This window comes from Pteropus alecto, unplaced genomic scaffold (assembly GCF_000325575.1).
Source record: "Pteropus alecto unplaced genomic scaffold, ASM32557v1 scaffold137, whole genome shotgun sequence".
NCBI classification, from domain to species: Eukaryota; Metazoa; Chordata; class Mammalia; order Chiroptera; family Pteropodidae; genus Pteropus; species Pteropus alecto.
In genome coordinates, this window is record NW_006440135.1 from 4,624,454 (window position 1) to 4,636,874 (window position 12,421).

At 56.7% G+C, this 12,421-nt stretch overlaps 1 protein-coding gene across 7 annotated transcripts in view; it reads right to left on the reverse strand.

Annotated features, from left to right (window-relative positions):
• Nucleotides 1-3,233: 3,233 nt before the first annotated feature.
• EXOC3 (exocyst complex component 3) overlaps nt 3,234-12,421 on the reverse strand; it is a 24,261-nt gene continuing 15,073 nt past the window's right edge. For 6 of the 7 annotated variants that reach the window (XM_015593428.2, XM_015593431.2, XM_006917153.3 and 3 more), the window contains 6 exons: nt 8,831-8,941; nt 8,597-8,747; nt 7,373-7,495; nt 5,287-5,448; nt 4,711-4,838; nt 3,874-4,045 (listed from right to left, as the gene is read on the reverse strand). In XM_015593428.2, coding sequence (XP_015448914.1) covers nt 3,874-4,045; nt 4,711-4,838; nt 5,287-5,448; nt 7,373-7,495; nt 8,597-8,747; nt 8,831-8,941 — 847 coding nt within the window. Of the gene's footprint in view, nt 4,046-4,710; nt 4,839-5,286; nt 5,449-7,372; nt 7,496-8,596; nt 8,748-8,830; nt 8,942-12,421 lie in introns of all 7 variants that reach the window. The other variant, XM_025050492.1, reaches the window with a different exon arrangement.

The following is a 12,421-nucleotide window of genomic DNA, read 5'->3' on the forward strand; positions in this document are numbered from 1 at the left end:
CCCTGCGCTGCTCAAGCTCGCGTCGCTGCAGCCGTCGTGCCACGCGCCGCCGCACGCGCTGGAGCAGGAGGAGACGCCGCTGTGATGGTCGCTGCCGCCCGGTGTCCCCTCCACGGCATCGGACTTGGGCGTCTTCCCCTGGCTTTGCCCACGCGGTGGCCTCCCTGCCGTGGCCTGGAGCGGCCCTGTGCGCCCCCTCGTCTAGAGTCTGGGTGTGCGGTCGGCAGCGGGCTGGACTCTGGTTTAGAATCAGCCCCAGGGGACCAAATGTCTGCAGGGTCTGAACCTCGGGATTCCTTGGGGTCACCTGCTGTAAGTGGACAGCGGTGGGGATGGGGGAGGAGATGTCTGCGCAAGGGCCCTGCTCAGGAGACTGCCTCGTGGGTCCTTCTGTCCACTGTCCTGGTTTGGAACTGAGCTGGCACTTGTTACTATTCCAGTTGTCTTTCTTGATTCAGGGACAGGAAGGGCCCAGGGACTGCAGAGTTCTCACTGTTTCGTGTCCAATCTCTCATCAGCACTGCCAGGGACACCGACACCCAAACAAAATGAGATTTGTCCACCGAGATATTTACCTGATTCTGCCTATCACCTTACGGACTAGGTGCAGTCGCAGAAACACCTTTCGTTTGTTCATCCTTTTTGTGTCGAGGCTCCCAGAGCCCTGCACTCGTCCTGCACAGCCTGAGGGTCTCCCTGTGACAGCTTCTGCGTGCCAGGTGCTGCCCCATGCCCAAACATCTGGTCTCTGGCCTGAGCGGTCACACCTGACACTGGCAGATGGCCTGGGGTGCGTTAGAAGGCATGCCCACATAGCTCTAGCTAACTGGGGCCTTCATCCAGCAAGCAGCTCATTTAGAATTACAGCCAGAGAGGGCCTGGCCAGGGGGATGCTCCGGCTTTCAGCCCTCCACCCACCGCAGGGGAGAAGCCCATGGAAGCCCCGCCTGCAAGAGCTGCTGTTTCGTGGAGAGCCGACAGGGGGCTTGGAGGGGGCTCATGCCCTTGCAGGACCCCTGGCCCTGCCCGGAGGACACTGTGGCACAGACCCCCTGCCACTGCTCCAGGGTTTCAGGGATGTGGCCTGAGCGCCCCAGGCCTCTGGGAGATCACTGTCCCACCATCTTAGGGGACAGGGAACCAGGGAAGGGGCTGCCGAATTGGCCCTCACCTGCCCTGGCCTGTTCCTCAGATGTCGGGCTTTGTGTGAAGGCGAGGTAGCGAAGGATTAGAGGGGCAAGTGGACTTCAGGACACTCCTAGAAGTTTCTTCTAAAGAAGCCAGGCTCAGCTCTGCCCGAGAAAGATTATTCACACCGTGCTGCAGTCCTCGGCCTCGTAGGCCAGGAGCACAGCAGTCTAGTGTGCAATGGTCCCTGCTGAGGCCGATGGAGAAGCTGCTACAATCTGCTGTTGAGAAAAACAAGTGTCAACAAAAGGAACAGTTGGTGAGGCGTTTGCTCAAAGCAGAGGGCTTTTCACCCGAGGGCCACGGCTGCCTCTCATCTGAATCAAAGCTCAGCCGTCACAGAGGGAGGCGGCTGGTGTTCAGGGGTTGTTCCCCACACTTTGCAACCATTTCAGTCATCTCTGAGAGCACAAAACCCAGCCGTGATATGCACAATGTCACCTGCCAGTCGGTGGTCTGTAGGGAGGCAGCTCATCGGTCCCGCAGGGGGGCGCGCAGAGTGGTCTGCATCTCCAGCTGCCTTAACCACTCACCCGGACTGCGGGGCCCGATCCGATTCCCGGCTGCAGGCCCAGAGGCCGAGTCGGGCAAAGCCGCTCCCGGACGCCCCCCTCGCCACACTGAACTGCCAGGTGGTGAATCCATTTGACAAATGTCTCCTGGACGAGGCCGTCAGCCGTTTCTGCGGTGGGCGGGAGGATTTTGTTTGGTGAACTGCATAGAGTAAGCACAGCCATAATGGAACCGAAGGTCCAGCATGAAACCTCAGGACCCCAAACTCACATTTCAGTGCTCGAGAGAACTCAGTCTGTCGACACTTATAAACCCTAGTACTGTGGATACATTTCATAAACGAGAATCCTCGCCATTCTTGTCATTGTAAAACACAATGTAAACAAAGTCTTATGAATGTATTTCCTTAGGAAAACGGTTGTAAATTTTTATTAGCAAAGAATGCTTATTTATTTAATACTGAACTTTGGCCTACTCTGAGGTAGACTACAAAGCACACAAATTTAGGAGTCGCTATTTCTCACTTCCATGTCTTGAAAATTTGTCACAGTGCTCACATACTATGCACTACCGATGTTCTATTGTGAAAAACAATTTAAGAGAATTTTATTGAAACTGGAATTGAAATGTGTTCTGAGTGGAGAAAATTGTGCATTTAATTTTGTGAACGTGATCTTAATCAAACTTTATGTAACCTGAATCACAATTGATGTGCCTTAAAGTTCTCCCAATGTGCTGTTGGCAGTGCCTGGGCAGGGGGCCAATCATGGACCCTGCACGGTTGCCTGATCAAGTCTATTAAAAATGTTTCAAGGCATTTTTTGGTGCAAACTTTTTTATCAAAGAGAAATCTTAACAAAGAGAATGTGAGGAGCAGTTTCCTCAAGGCAAACGTTGCTTTGGTGCTGAGATTAACGCCAAAGATGTGGGGTGTGTGTGTGTGTGTGTGTGTGTTGTTGCTTTGGTGCTGAGATTAATGCCAAAGATGTGGTGTGTGTGTGTATGTGTGTGTGTGTGTGTGTGTGTGTGTGAGAGAGAGAGAGAGAAGAGAGAGAGATATGAAAAAAGAGGTGGGCCTTCTGCCCAGTGCGAGGTCACTGGACACACAGCTGCACAGCTATGGGCACAGACAGGGTCTTGGCAATTGGTCCCTCCCTGGCAGAGACCGACGGACACCTACCACTCACTCAGACCTGTCACTGCACACCGAGGACAGGCCCCAGGAAGGGTGGGACCAATGCCCACTCGGCCTGAGTGGGAGGACGAAGCACCGAAACATCCAGGTGGTGGGCCTGGGGCTGAAACAAGAGCTGGGTGGAGACAATGAGGGACAGAGCCTAGGTGAACAAGGAGGTCTTTCCAGGGTCATGATGAAGCGGAAATGGAGCCGTTTCTGCCTCTAAATGTCCCAATGGATCCTGCCCTCCAGATGGGTCTGCCCCCTCCCTGGGTGGAGCCACACGGGGTGTCCAGGGAACGATCTCCAGCCGGTCATCCTTGAAAATCTGGTGTCGCACCTTTTACTTTAATAGTTAAAATGTTGAATGTTTATTATAAAAAAGCGCATAGATACCGTTTACGAGGAGTCTGCCCCGCCACTTTGGCTGAGTTTCCTGGGGCTGCCGTAGGAAGCGCCACAAACTGGTGGCTCAAAACGGCAGACCTACACGGCGGGGAGTCAGAGACCCAGAGTGGGCTGGGCCGTGCCCTCGGCACTCTGCAGGCTCCTCCCAGCTGTGCGCTCTCCCAGGCGTCACCTCATCTCGTAAGATCACCGTCATGTCATGTCGGATGAGGGCCCTGCCTCCTCTCCCAGGTCGGCTGCAGAGGCCCGTTTTCCCACCTCTCCGTGCTACGGCCCACGTCTGTGCACCGGTGGCTACTGCCTGGGCGGGTGGGGAGCAGTGGGCCACAGGGACACCAGGGGGACCCCGCAGGGCGCCGAGCGACGGCCCGGTAAGCAAGCTCGCACACGCCCTCGCTCCACGGTGCCTTTATTGAGCAGCAGCTACACAAGCGCCGACGCGCGCGGGGCACAGGCACCTGGGTCTGCTCGCAACGTCGTTCTTGACCCGGGGGGGGGCCAGGGCCAGGGCCAGGGCCTGCCACCAGAGCGCTGGGCCTCCAGAGTCACGCACTGCTGAGGGTGGGGCAGACTCGGGGCGAGACAAGTTATTTGAGGAGCTTGGTGACGTTCAGACTGTGGACCGTAATGTCCCTGAAGATGGGCACGTAGTTCGGACTCGCCTGTGTGGTGCCCTGCTCCAGCGTCTCGATGATGGTCTGCTTCATGTCCCGACTGGCGTCCCCTCGCATGGCAAGCAGCGCGCCGATGTGCTCGTCCCTGGGAGGGGAGACGGCAGGGGGTGTGGGGTGCACCGCAACCACCGCCACCCCAGAAACCGACTTGAGCCCCCTTCCCAGCATGAGAACGGATCAACAGTGCAGGTGGAAGGCATGACCCCGAGTCACAGCAGAGCAACAGACGCCTGAGCTTCCCCATCACTGCGGCGGTGTCTAGACCACAGTCACTGAGTCCACACGGGCAGCATCCCTCAGCCTCTGCGGCCACTGTGCACCGGGAGCAAGGCCCCGCCCTCTGCAGCCTGTCCGAGCCACAGCACGAAGAGGGGACGCAGGCCGAGGTGGCAGGGAACCGGGGCCCCGTCCCTCATGCAGGCTGGAGGGCATCCTGGCTGAGCGTGAAACACGCTTCCTTTGAATCCGCCACAAGCACAGCACAAGCCCCTGACAACAGGCTGCTCGGCCCCCTTCCCAGGCCTCACGTGATGCCGCCTGGCCCGCCCACGCTCCGAGCCCGGGGTGCACGACCCAGGCAAGCGCAGGCGCAGGAGACAGGCGCATCCACTTTCACGCTCAGAAGCCCCCTGCTCGCAGCTGTTGTCGGCACAACTCGTCCTCGAAGGTGCCCAGACCCACTATACAGTCACCCCGCAGGGTCACGCCTAACGCCCAGGACCCCAGAAGAGCCTGCTGCTCTGCCCTTACCTGATGTCCGGGTACTTGCTGACCAGAGTCGAGACCTCCAGGTACAGCAGGGACGGGTCCGTCAGCTTTATCACCTCTGCGACGGCCGTGATCGTGTCGCAGTACCCATCCGCCTCTTCGCCGAGCCCCTGGAAGGGAGCGAGCAGGCGGTCAGCAGCACCAGCGTCCGCGGCCACAAGCTGGACCTGTCACCCCTCTCTGGCCAGCCTGGCACCCTCCCCGCCCACATAAGCACCGAGAGATCTCCCACGGCTGTTCCTGTGAGCCCCCGGCACAGATGCAGTGGCCTCCCACCTCCCACGAGAGGGGATGCGTGAGCGCCGTGTCATGGAGCTAAAATCTGGCCACGTGCTGCCACCGGAGTTCCAGGAGCAACTGCCCTGAGTACACGCGCCCCAGCCACCGGGCAGGCAGATCTGCGCACACGCCCTGCAGCCCGCGAGGACGGGACCCAGCGGTCACCGCTGCCCAAAATGACTGACGCTGAACGAGGGGCCTCCGCAGTCCCCGGGGTGGACACTGAGGAAGCACTGCAGAGCGACGTGCCCCGTGACGGCGCCCCGCACCGGCACTCACGGAAGCCAGCTTCCGGAACAGGAAGCGGAGCTGCTCAGCCTCCCTGACCATCCGCTCGGCGCCCTCCTTGCGCTCCTCGGGGCTCCGGAAGGAGATGCGCTTCGCCATGACGGCCCGCAGGTACTCCACCACCACGCGCCGGTGCGCCTCGGCCGTCAGCCTCTGTGGGGACAGACAGTCGGCGCCCGCCTACAGCCCGGTCCTGCGGGTCACCGTGAGCAGGGCAGAGCGTCCCTCCCACCTCGGCGCTACGGACGGCGGCCCAAGCACGTGGAGCGGAGAGCACGCCAGCCACTACCGAGTCACGACCAGCTCACTGCGCTCACCGGGAACTCGGCACGACGAGAAAGTCACACGGACACGGTGGCAGCAGGGCAGGAGCCACGAGCAGCGGGCGCCCACTGCAACCGACGCTTCAGGGAAGAGAATGGCGTGGAGTCGCCCGAATGGGGCGCCTGCCCGCCCCCCACGCGCCGTGTCCTGCCAGCAGCAGACGCTGCCACAGGGCACTTCCTGCCAGGGGGGCTGGCACGGCGCCGGCTTCGCTGTCTGGAGACCCCATCCCAGGGGCTCACGCCGCCCCCCGCGGTGACTCGGGCCCGCCACCCCTCACGCTGTCCCCTCCCACGCATCTCCAAGCACTTCACCCTGCGCGGAGCATGCGTTTGGTTGGGACTGGGGACCCGGCCCAGCTGGCACAGGACTGTCATGCATGAAGCACACACACTGCCCCGTGTCCACAGGAGGCTGTTTAACTGCCAGTCTACGGAAATGGTGACCGAGCTTCAGGGGAAAGAGGAACCGAGTCCGCACATCTGGGGACACGGCAGAAGAGGCCACGGTTCTCTCCACACGTGAGCACAACAGAGGGAGATGGCACCGGGCAACCACCACGACACGTAAATAAAGCTGTGAGGACCTGACGGGCACCGTGGCAGCCCAGGCCAATAGGGGTTGCGTCTGCTCGAGGAGCCCCAAGGGCCCCAAGCAGGAAGACGGCACCCGGCAGCCGCGTGGGGCCACGACCAGGGGCGGAGACCTGTGTGCTGTGCGCGCTCTGGCTCGGGGACAAACGTGTTCACTGGCACCAGGGCACAAGCCACGAAGACGGGGCGTCGGCTGAGACGACAAGCCCCCGGCGCCAGGACTCCATACGTGGCACCCAGACCCCGACAACTAAGTCAGCATGCAAAACGTTTAAAGAAAAGAAGTGGAACCAAAAACTGGGCAAGCGACAAGAAATTCAAACTTGACTGGAGCTGGCCCCGCCGACCTCTAGGCACTGGAGGCTCCTGGTGGCTGTGAAGGGAGGCGTCAGTCAGCCGGGTGGGTTGAAGACACCCGGGACTCGCTGCGAGCACCACTTCCCAAGGCAGCGTGAGAGGAATTAGACAAGGAGCCCAGACAAGACTGAGGATCCAGTGCGGCAAAACGGGGGGACAACCTAATCGCTGGAAGGACCAGAAACAAAAATTCACACGTCCCTGTCCATAGATGCACCTATCTGCGGAGAGACCTGAAAAGCTTGTCCATGGAAAAACCAGAAAGCGTTAGAAAGCGTCTGGATATCAGGTCAACTTATCAAAACCAGTTACATTAAAAAGCCTGATTTTACGAAATAAGTGTCAATAGCAACAACAGCAAAATCTACACAAAGCCCTGAGTACGTCTGAGAAAGACGCCTAAGCCCCAGGTGAGGCCGTGGTGGCGTCTCACAGGCATGGAGGAGACTGACAGCGAGTGACACCGGGGCTCCCTGTTCCCATGGGGCCTGTGCGGAGGAAGGAGGAAGGAGGCCAGCAGCCCGCAGACGCCCTGGCGGGGGTCTAGAGTGGGGACCGCCCTTCTCCGGTCCTCTCACAAGGCCCCACACCCACGGCGAGGGCTTAGCGGGCAGTCAGGGGGCAGTGAAGTTAGGTGCAGGGGCTCCATCTTCACCCAGAAGCCCTGTCTCTTCTGCCCCCAGCCTTGGGTTAGCGACACCTCCTGTGAACTCCCATGCACAGAACTGATTTGACACAAGATGCCACGTGGGCTCCAGCACACAGGTGAGCTCACATGACGTGACTGTACCCCTCACTCTTACCTTTTTATATGGCTTTTTGATTTTGGCAAAATCATTGAAATAGTCTTCCACGGTGACGCAGATGATGTCTACAGCCTTCGATCCCGACAGCCACTTTTTTGTCATCAGCTCACTGAGATGTTGCTGAAAAGCACAGACCACAGTAAGCATCACCGCGACACTGTCCCCAAGTCGCACGCACCGGGAGGGAGGCACTGCACATCTGACGGACGCGCTGCTGTGACAGCACGTACTGCCACCACTGCTCCGGCCCGTGAGCGGTGGCGTGTGCACGTGTCCAGGGGTGCACCTTCAGTGACTGCGTGCGTTTTCATACAGACTTTATTTACCCAATTTTGACGAACATTTAAATTTTTTCGTCTTCTACAAGCATAATGCAGTAGTGAATCCCTACATTTCTGTAAATGAAATTGCTAAAACTGGAATTACTCAAAAAGTATCCAAATAAAACCTCAGTTCCCGGCTCCAAACTGCCCTCCGAGGCCTGCGCCGCCCACGGCCCCAGAGGGCGCAGGTGCAGGGCCCCCGCGCGCCCTCGGCTACGGTGTGCCCCGTGCCGCCCCGCTCAGCAGCGGGCAGCGCTGCTCTGAAATTTCTGCAAAGAGCGGAAGACTGAGCATTTCGTTTCATACTTAGGACACTTGTAACCTTTTCTCTGAAAAATGGTTATTCACATCTTTTGCTTTTCTATTATATCGTCTTTTTCTGGACTTTGAAATAATTTCAAACGCACACATTTCATTTGTGCTCTAAGCCATTTTTGAGAAAGTCAGACATCGTGAAATGACCCCACGCGTCACCTCGGGCGCGCCTTTCCAGGGGACTCGAGGTGACCGCGCTTTTATTTTCTAAACATAGTCTGGTTTCTGCCAACGTTACGCGGAACCACTTTCGTGTTTTGAAGCCTCACTTGCCTGCGGTGCGTCAGGCTTTCGAGACCAGCTCACCGCGTTCTGCTGATGGCTTTGCTTTGCGTCTACTTTTAAACTGAGCAGGCCTACGTGACGTGGAGGCGCCGAGCCCGTGTCCTCGGTTTGCTCTGGTATCCAGACTCTGCTAAGGGACGTGACCGTCCCCCTCCAGCACACTCGGTTCTACTTCGCAGTCCACTGACACTGACTCGGTCACGCGGCAGAGGGACCAGCGCCTGCGCCCGCGCCACAGCGAAGCCCAGTGCGGGCGCCGCGACCCCGGGCGCAGGCAGGACCGCGGTCGGGGCCCCACCTCCAGGTCCAGGAAGACCTCCTCCAGCAGGCTGCGGCAGCCCTCGTCGGCGATGGCATCCAGGACGCCGTCCATGCTCGGCTGGCTCACGGACACGCCGTCTTCGCCTGCGCTTCTTAAATACTTCCGCTTTAAACTGACGATGGATTCTCTGCAAGGGAACAGCCGAGGCTCAGTGAGGCAGCCGAGTGTCTCCACGCGCCTGTCCTTGTCCGCAACCTGAAGGCCACATACTTGAAGGTCTGGCAGTTGTTGATGATGGCGACCATGTACTGCACGTAGCAGTGTGGGCGCTGCCGGTCCCTCAGGTGCTCCTCCTTGTACAGCTGGGCTTCGTCTCTGTACCTGAGGACACGCCCACAGAACACTGTCAGAAAGTGACCAGGAGACGCTCCAAACGCCACGGGACCCCACACCTAACAGGTAAGTTTCACATCGCTAACACTCGGCAGGACTCGTCTTTAAAAATAAATTTTTTGGAAGCTCCATACAAGCAGAAAAGCAGAGGGTGCTCGTCTTAACTGGACTATTAAAAATTAATTTCATATCGTGCTTTAAAATACGGTTCAGTATTCTGATCATACAAATATTCTGAAACGCGTGCTTGTGAGCAACTGCAGAAGTTATCTGATTTTATCTGACACAATTTGCCTGGAAACCCAGACAATGCTACAGAGAACACTATCACATTAGGCAAAACGTCTGATTCTGAGACTCTCCCTGAAGCAATCAAAGTAAAAATAAATTAGACTCTTTAGACGTCATGAAAATGAACGGGGATGACCACATGCTGTATTCTTTAACTTATTTCGTAGTCTCAAATGCACATGGGACTGTAACAGCATGTGCTCTACAGGTCTTAAGAAAGGAGCACACTGTACAGATCCAGGCGCCCTGTGTGGCTGTAAAGACCTGTGCACCCCGTGTGAACGGCAGCACAGTTCACAGCAGCCGAGATACGGAGCAACCTAGACGATGGGGCAAAGAAGTTACAGTTCACATACACAACGAAATTCTACTCATCCATTAGAAACATGAAATCCTACCAATCACAACGACGTGGATGGAGCTAGAAGCTACTATGCTGAGTGAAATACGTCAGACAGAGAAAGGTAAATACCATATGATTTCACCTATATGCGGAATCTAAGGAACAAAAAGAACGAACTAATCAAATTAGACACAAATATAGAGAACAGTCTGGTGACAGAAAGAGGGGGGTTGGGGGACAGGGAGAATGGAGTGACGGGTTAAAGTACAAATAAGTAGCTGACAGATGGTCACGGGGATGGGGAGCCCGGCACAGGGAACACGGTCGGCAGTAACGTGATGGCCGGGTGGAGGGCCAGAGGCGAGAGCGCGATCGGGGGGGATCGTTTCATAAACTACAGAAACGTCTAACCCATGCACTGTAAACCTGAAACTAATAAACGTTATAAAAAAAACCGCACCGAGAATTCGCAATTAAAGGGACATGATTCAGCACCTGTTCTACCTTTCTGTCCAAAGTGCGGGCCAGGTAACCGAACAGGTGCACAGGTGAGGAAAACTTCCTCTTTACAGGAAAATCCTCATCCCTTTAACAAAATGACTAACTCAGGCTGTGACCCCAAGACGGATGGCTAGCAGGGGCTCTGAGTGAGGGGCCTGACTGCTGGCACGAGCCCCCAGCGTAGGGCAGAGGAACGCGCATCTCCCAGGGTGCTGCCGTGGGGAGCCCGCACACCACTGAGGTAGGGTTCTTGCCAAACGGGGGGCATATACAGGGGACCCACAGCCTCTAGAGCCCACTTGTGGTTTGGGAGCAGATGGCGCTCTGAGAACTGGCTAGAGAATGCTGGTCACCCCACAGGATGACCTGTGCATCTCCACAAGCTGATGGCTCAAAGAGGGGAAGGGGCTGCTCTCTGGTACGAGACCTGAGAACCCCAAGGGCCGCACACGATAGAGACGTGTCTGCGACCCCTGGGAAAACCCGGTACAAGCTGGTGTCAGGAGGGCCAGGGAGCGGGCTGATGGCACCGGAGTTCGGGTGGAGAATGCAGGGGAAACGCCACAGCATCTGCGATTTTCTTCAAGTTACTTCAGCAGAGAGAGAGGGAGACCAATGGGGCAGGGGTGGCTTTAAAGGGACAGCTCTTGGACCTGGATGACAACATTTTGGTGTTATTCTTTCGACTCCTGCACAGGTCAGCAAATGCCCCTCGTGAATAATTCCAGGAGAGGGAGGTGTCCTGGAGACAGTCCCCAAGCCCCTGGTCCAGACAGTGCCTCTGCAATGGGAGCCGCCCCCGCCCTGGGAATCAGATGACGGAGGACGGGTGCCTGAGGAGCCGCTTCTGCTGCACCGCGGGCTCCCGGGGAGTCACTGTGACCCACCAGAGGACACGGAGACCAAGTCTGCGCTTTGAACAGAAGACGGCGGTGCCTGGTCCCAGCTCCCCGCTCTTTTTGGTCAGGCACGTTAGGGTCGACACATTTTTGCTTTTAATTTTTAGAAAAATAAACTTTCTAAATTCGTACAGTGACAAATACATACCTACTTAAGAAGGAATTCATTTGCTGAAGACACAAAACGAGCACCTTTGTTTTCAAATCTTCACTTATCTGAGCAGCAACTTGAAGATTCTGTTCGAACATCTAAAAATTAAAGAACTTATGAAGTGACAGACTCACTCAAAGCCCCTGCTAGCTGGTTGTTAGGGCAACTCAAATTCAGAGAAAAAAAATGAAGCCACCTAAGAGATAAAGTTACTTAAGCAACATCCTCACCAGATAAAAACATGTGACTTGATTCCTAACTTCCTGCCAACGGGCAGGTCTCTACGACGGGGTGCTGACAGGGAGATGGAGCCCGGGGAGGCGGCCTGGGTGCCAGGGGCTGCGCCATGATCTGTGACGTGGGTTTCTTAAGAGGAATCAGGACCCACACTGGAGCTGAGGAGAAGGGCCAGCAGGCGGACCTTGCCCCAGGTCCCTGTCGAAGCCAGGCTGTCATGATGTTAGTTTCCAAAGGAAAAGACAGGGTGAGGACCAGTCTGTGGCTAACTAATGGGTGTCACCCAGGGAAAAGCCACCAGCGCTCAGTGCTGCCAGCCAGAGTGCCAGACAAGTGCCACACGAATATTCCACCAGGACTCAGCTCTCCTACTGTCAAAGGGAGAAAAGAACATGGGCCAGAGAAAAAGAAGGGGGCTGGGGGCCACCGGCAGGAGGCCGGGCGTTAAGGAGTGAATTAACCATGAGAACGCGTGATTGCCACCAAAATCTAAAGGAGTCTCCCTTAAATCCGTCAGGTTAGACTCCGTTTTGTGGCATTTACAAAGACACATCTTGGCCATTCGCAGCAGGAAACTTCAAATAAGTTAACTCAAGCAAGAGCGTCACAAAATAGCACAGAATTAGGTCACAGTTCAAATTCAAAAGAATTAGGAAAACTAAAGTGACACTGGGCAAAACGACATGGCAGGTGGACCCTTTGCCTCCCAAGCTCCAGTGGGAGCGGTGCAGGGCACCGGGCAGGCGTGCTGTCTTCACTACGAACCGAGGTGCCTGCGCGTCTGTAAAAACCGCAGACCCGACCGCCGAGCCCAGACGTGAACTTGGGAGCCGTGCGGGGGGTACCTGGAAGACGATGGCCGGGAGCGTCGTCTGGTAGTACCCGTCTTGGTCGGCTTCTGGCTCCGTCTCTTTTACCCAGTCTTTCTTGTCTGTTTCTAGAGCTTTCCGCAGCCAGGCAATGATGTTCGACTAAGGAAGTTTAGCACCAAAGGAAGGAAAGAGAGAACAGGCCCCTGAGCCAAGCATGCAGCCACAGAAATCAAG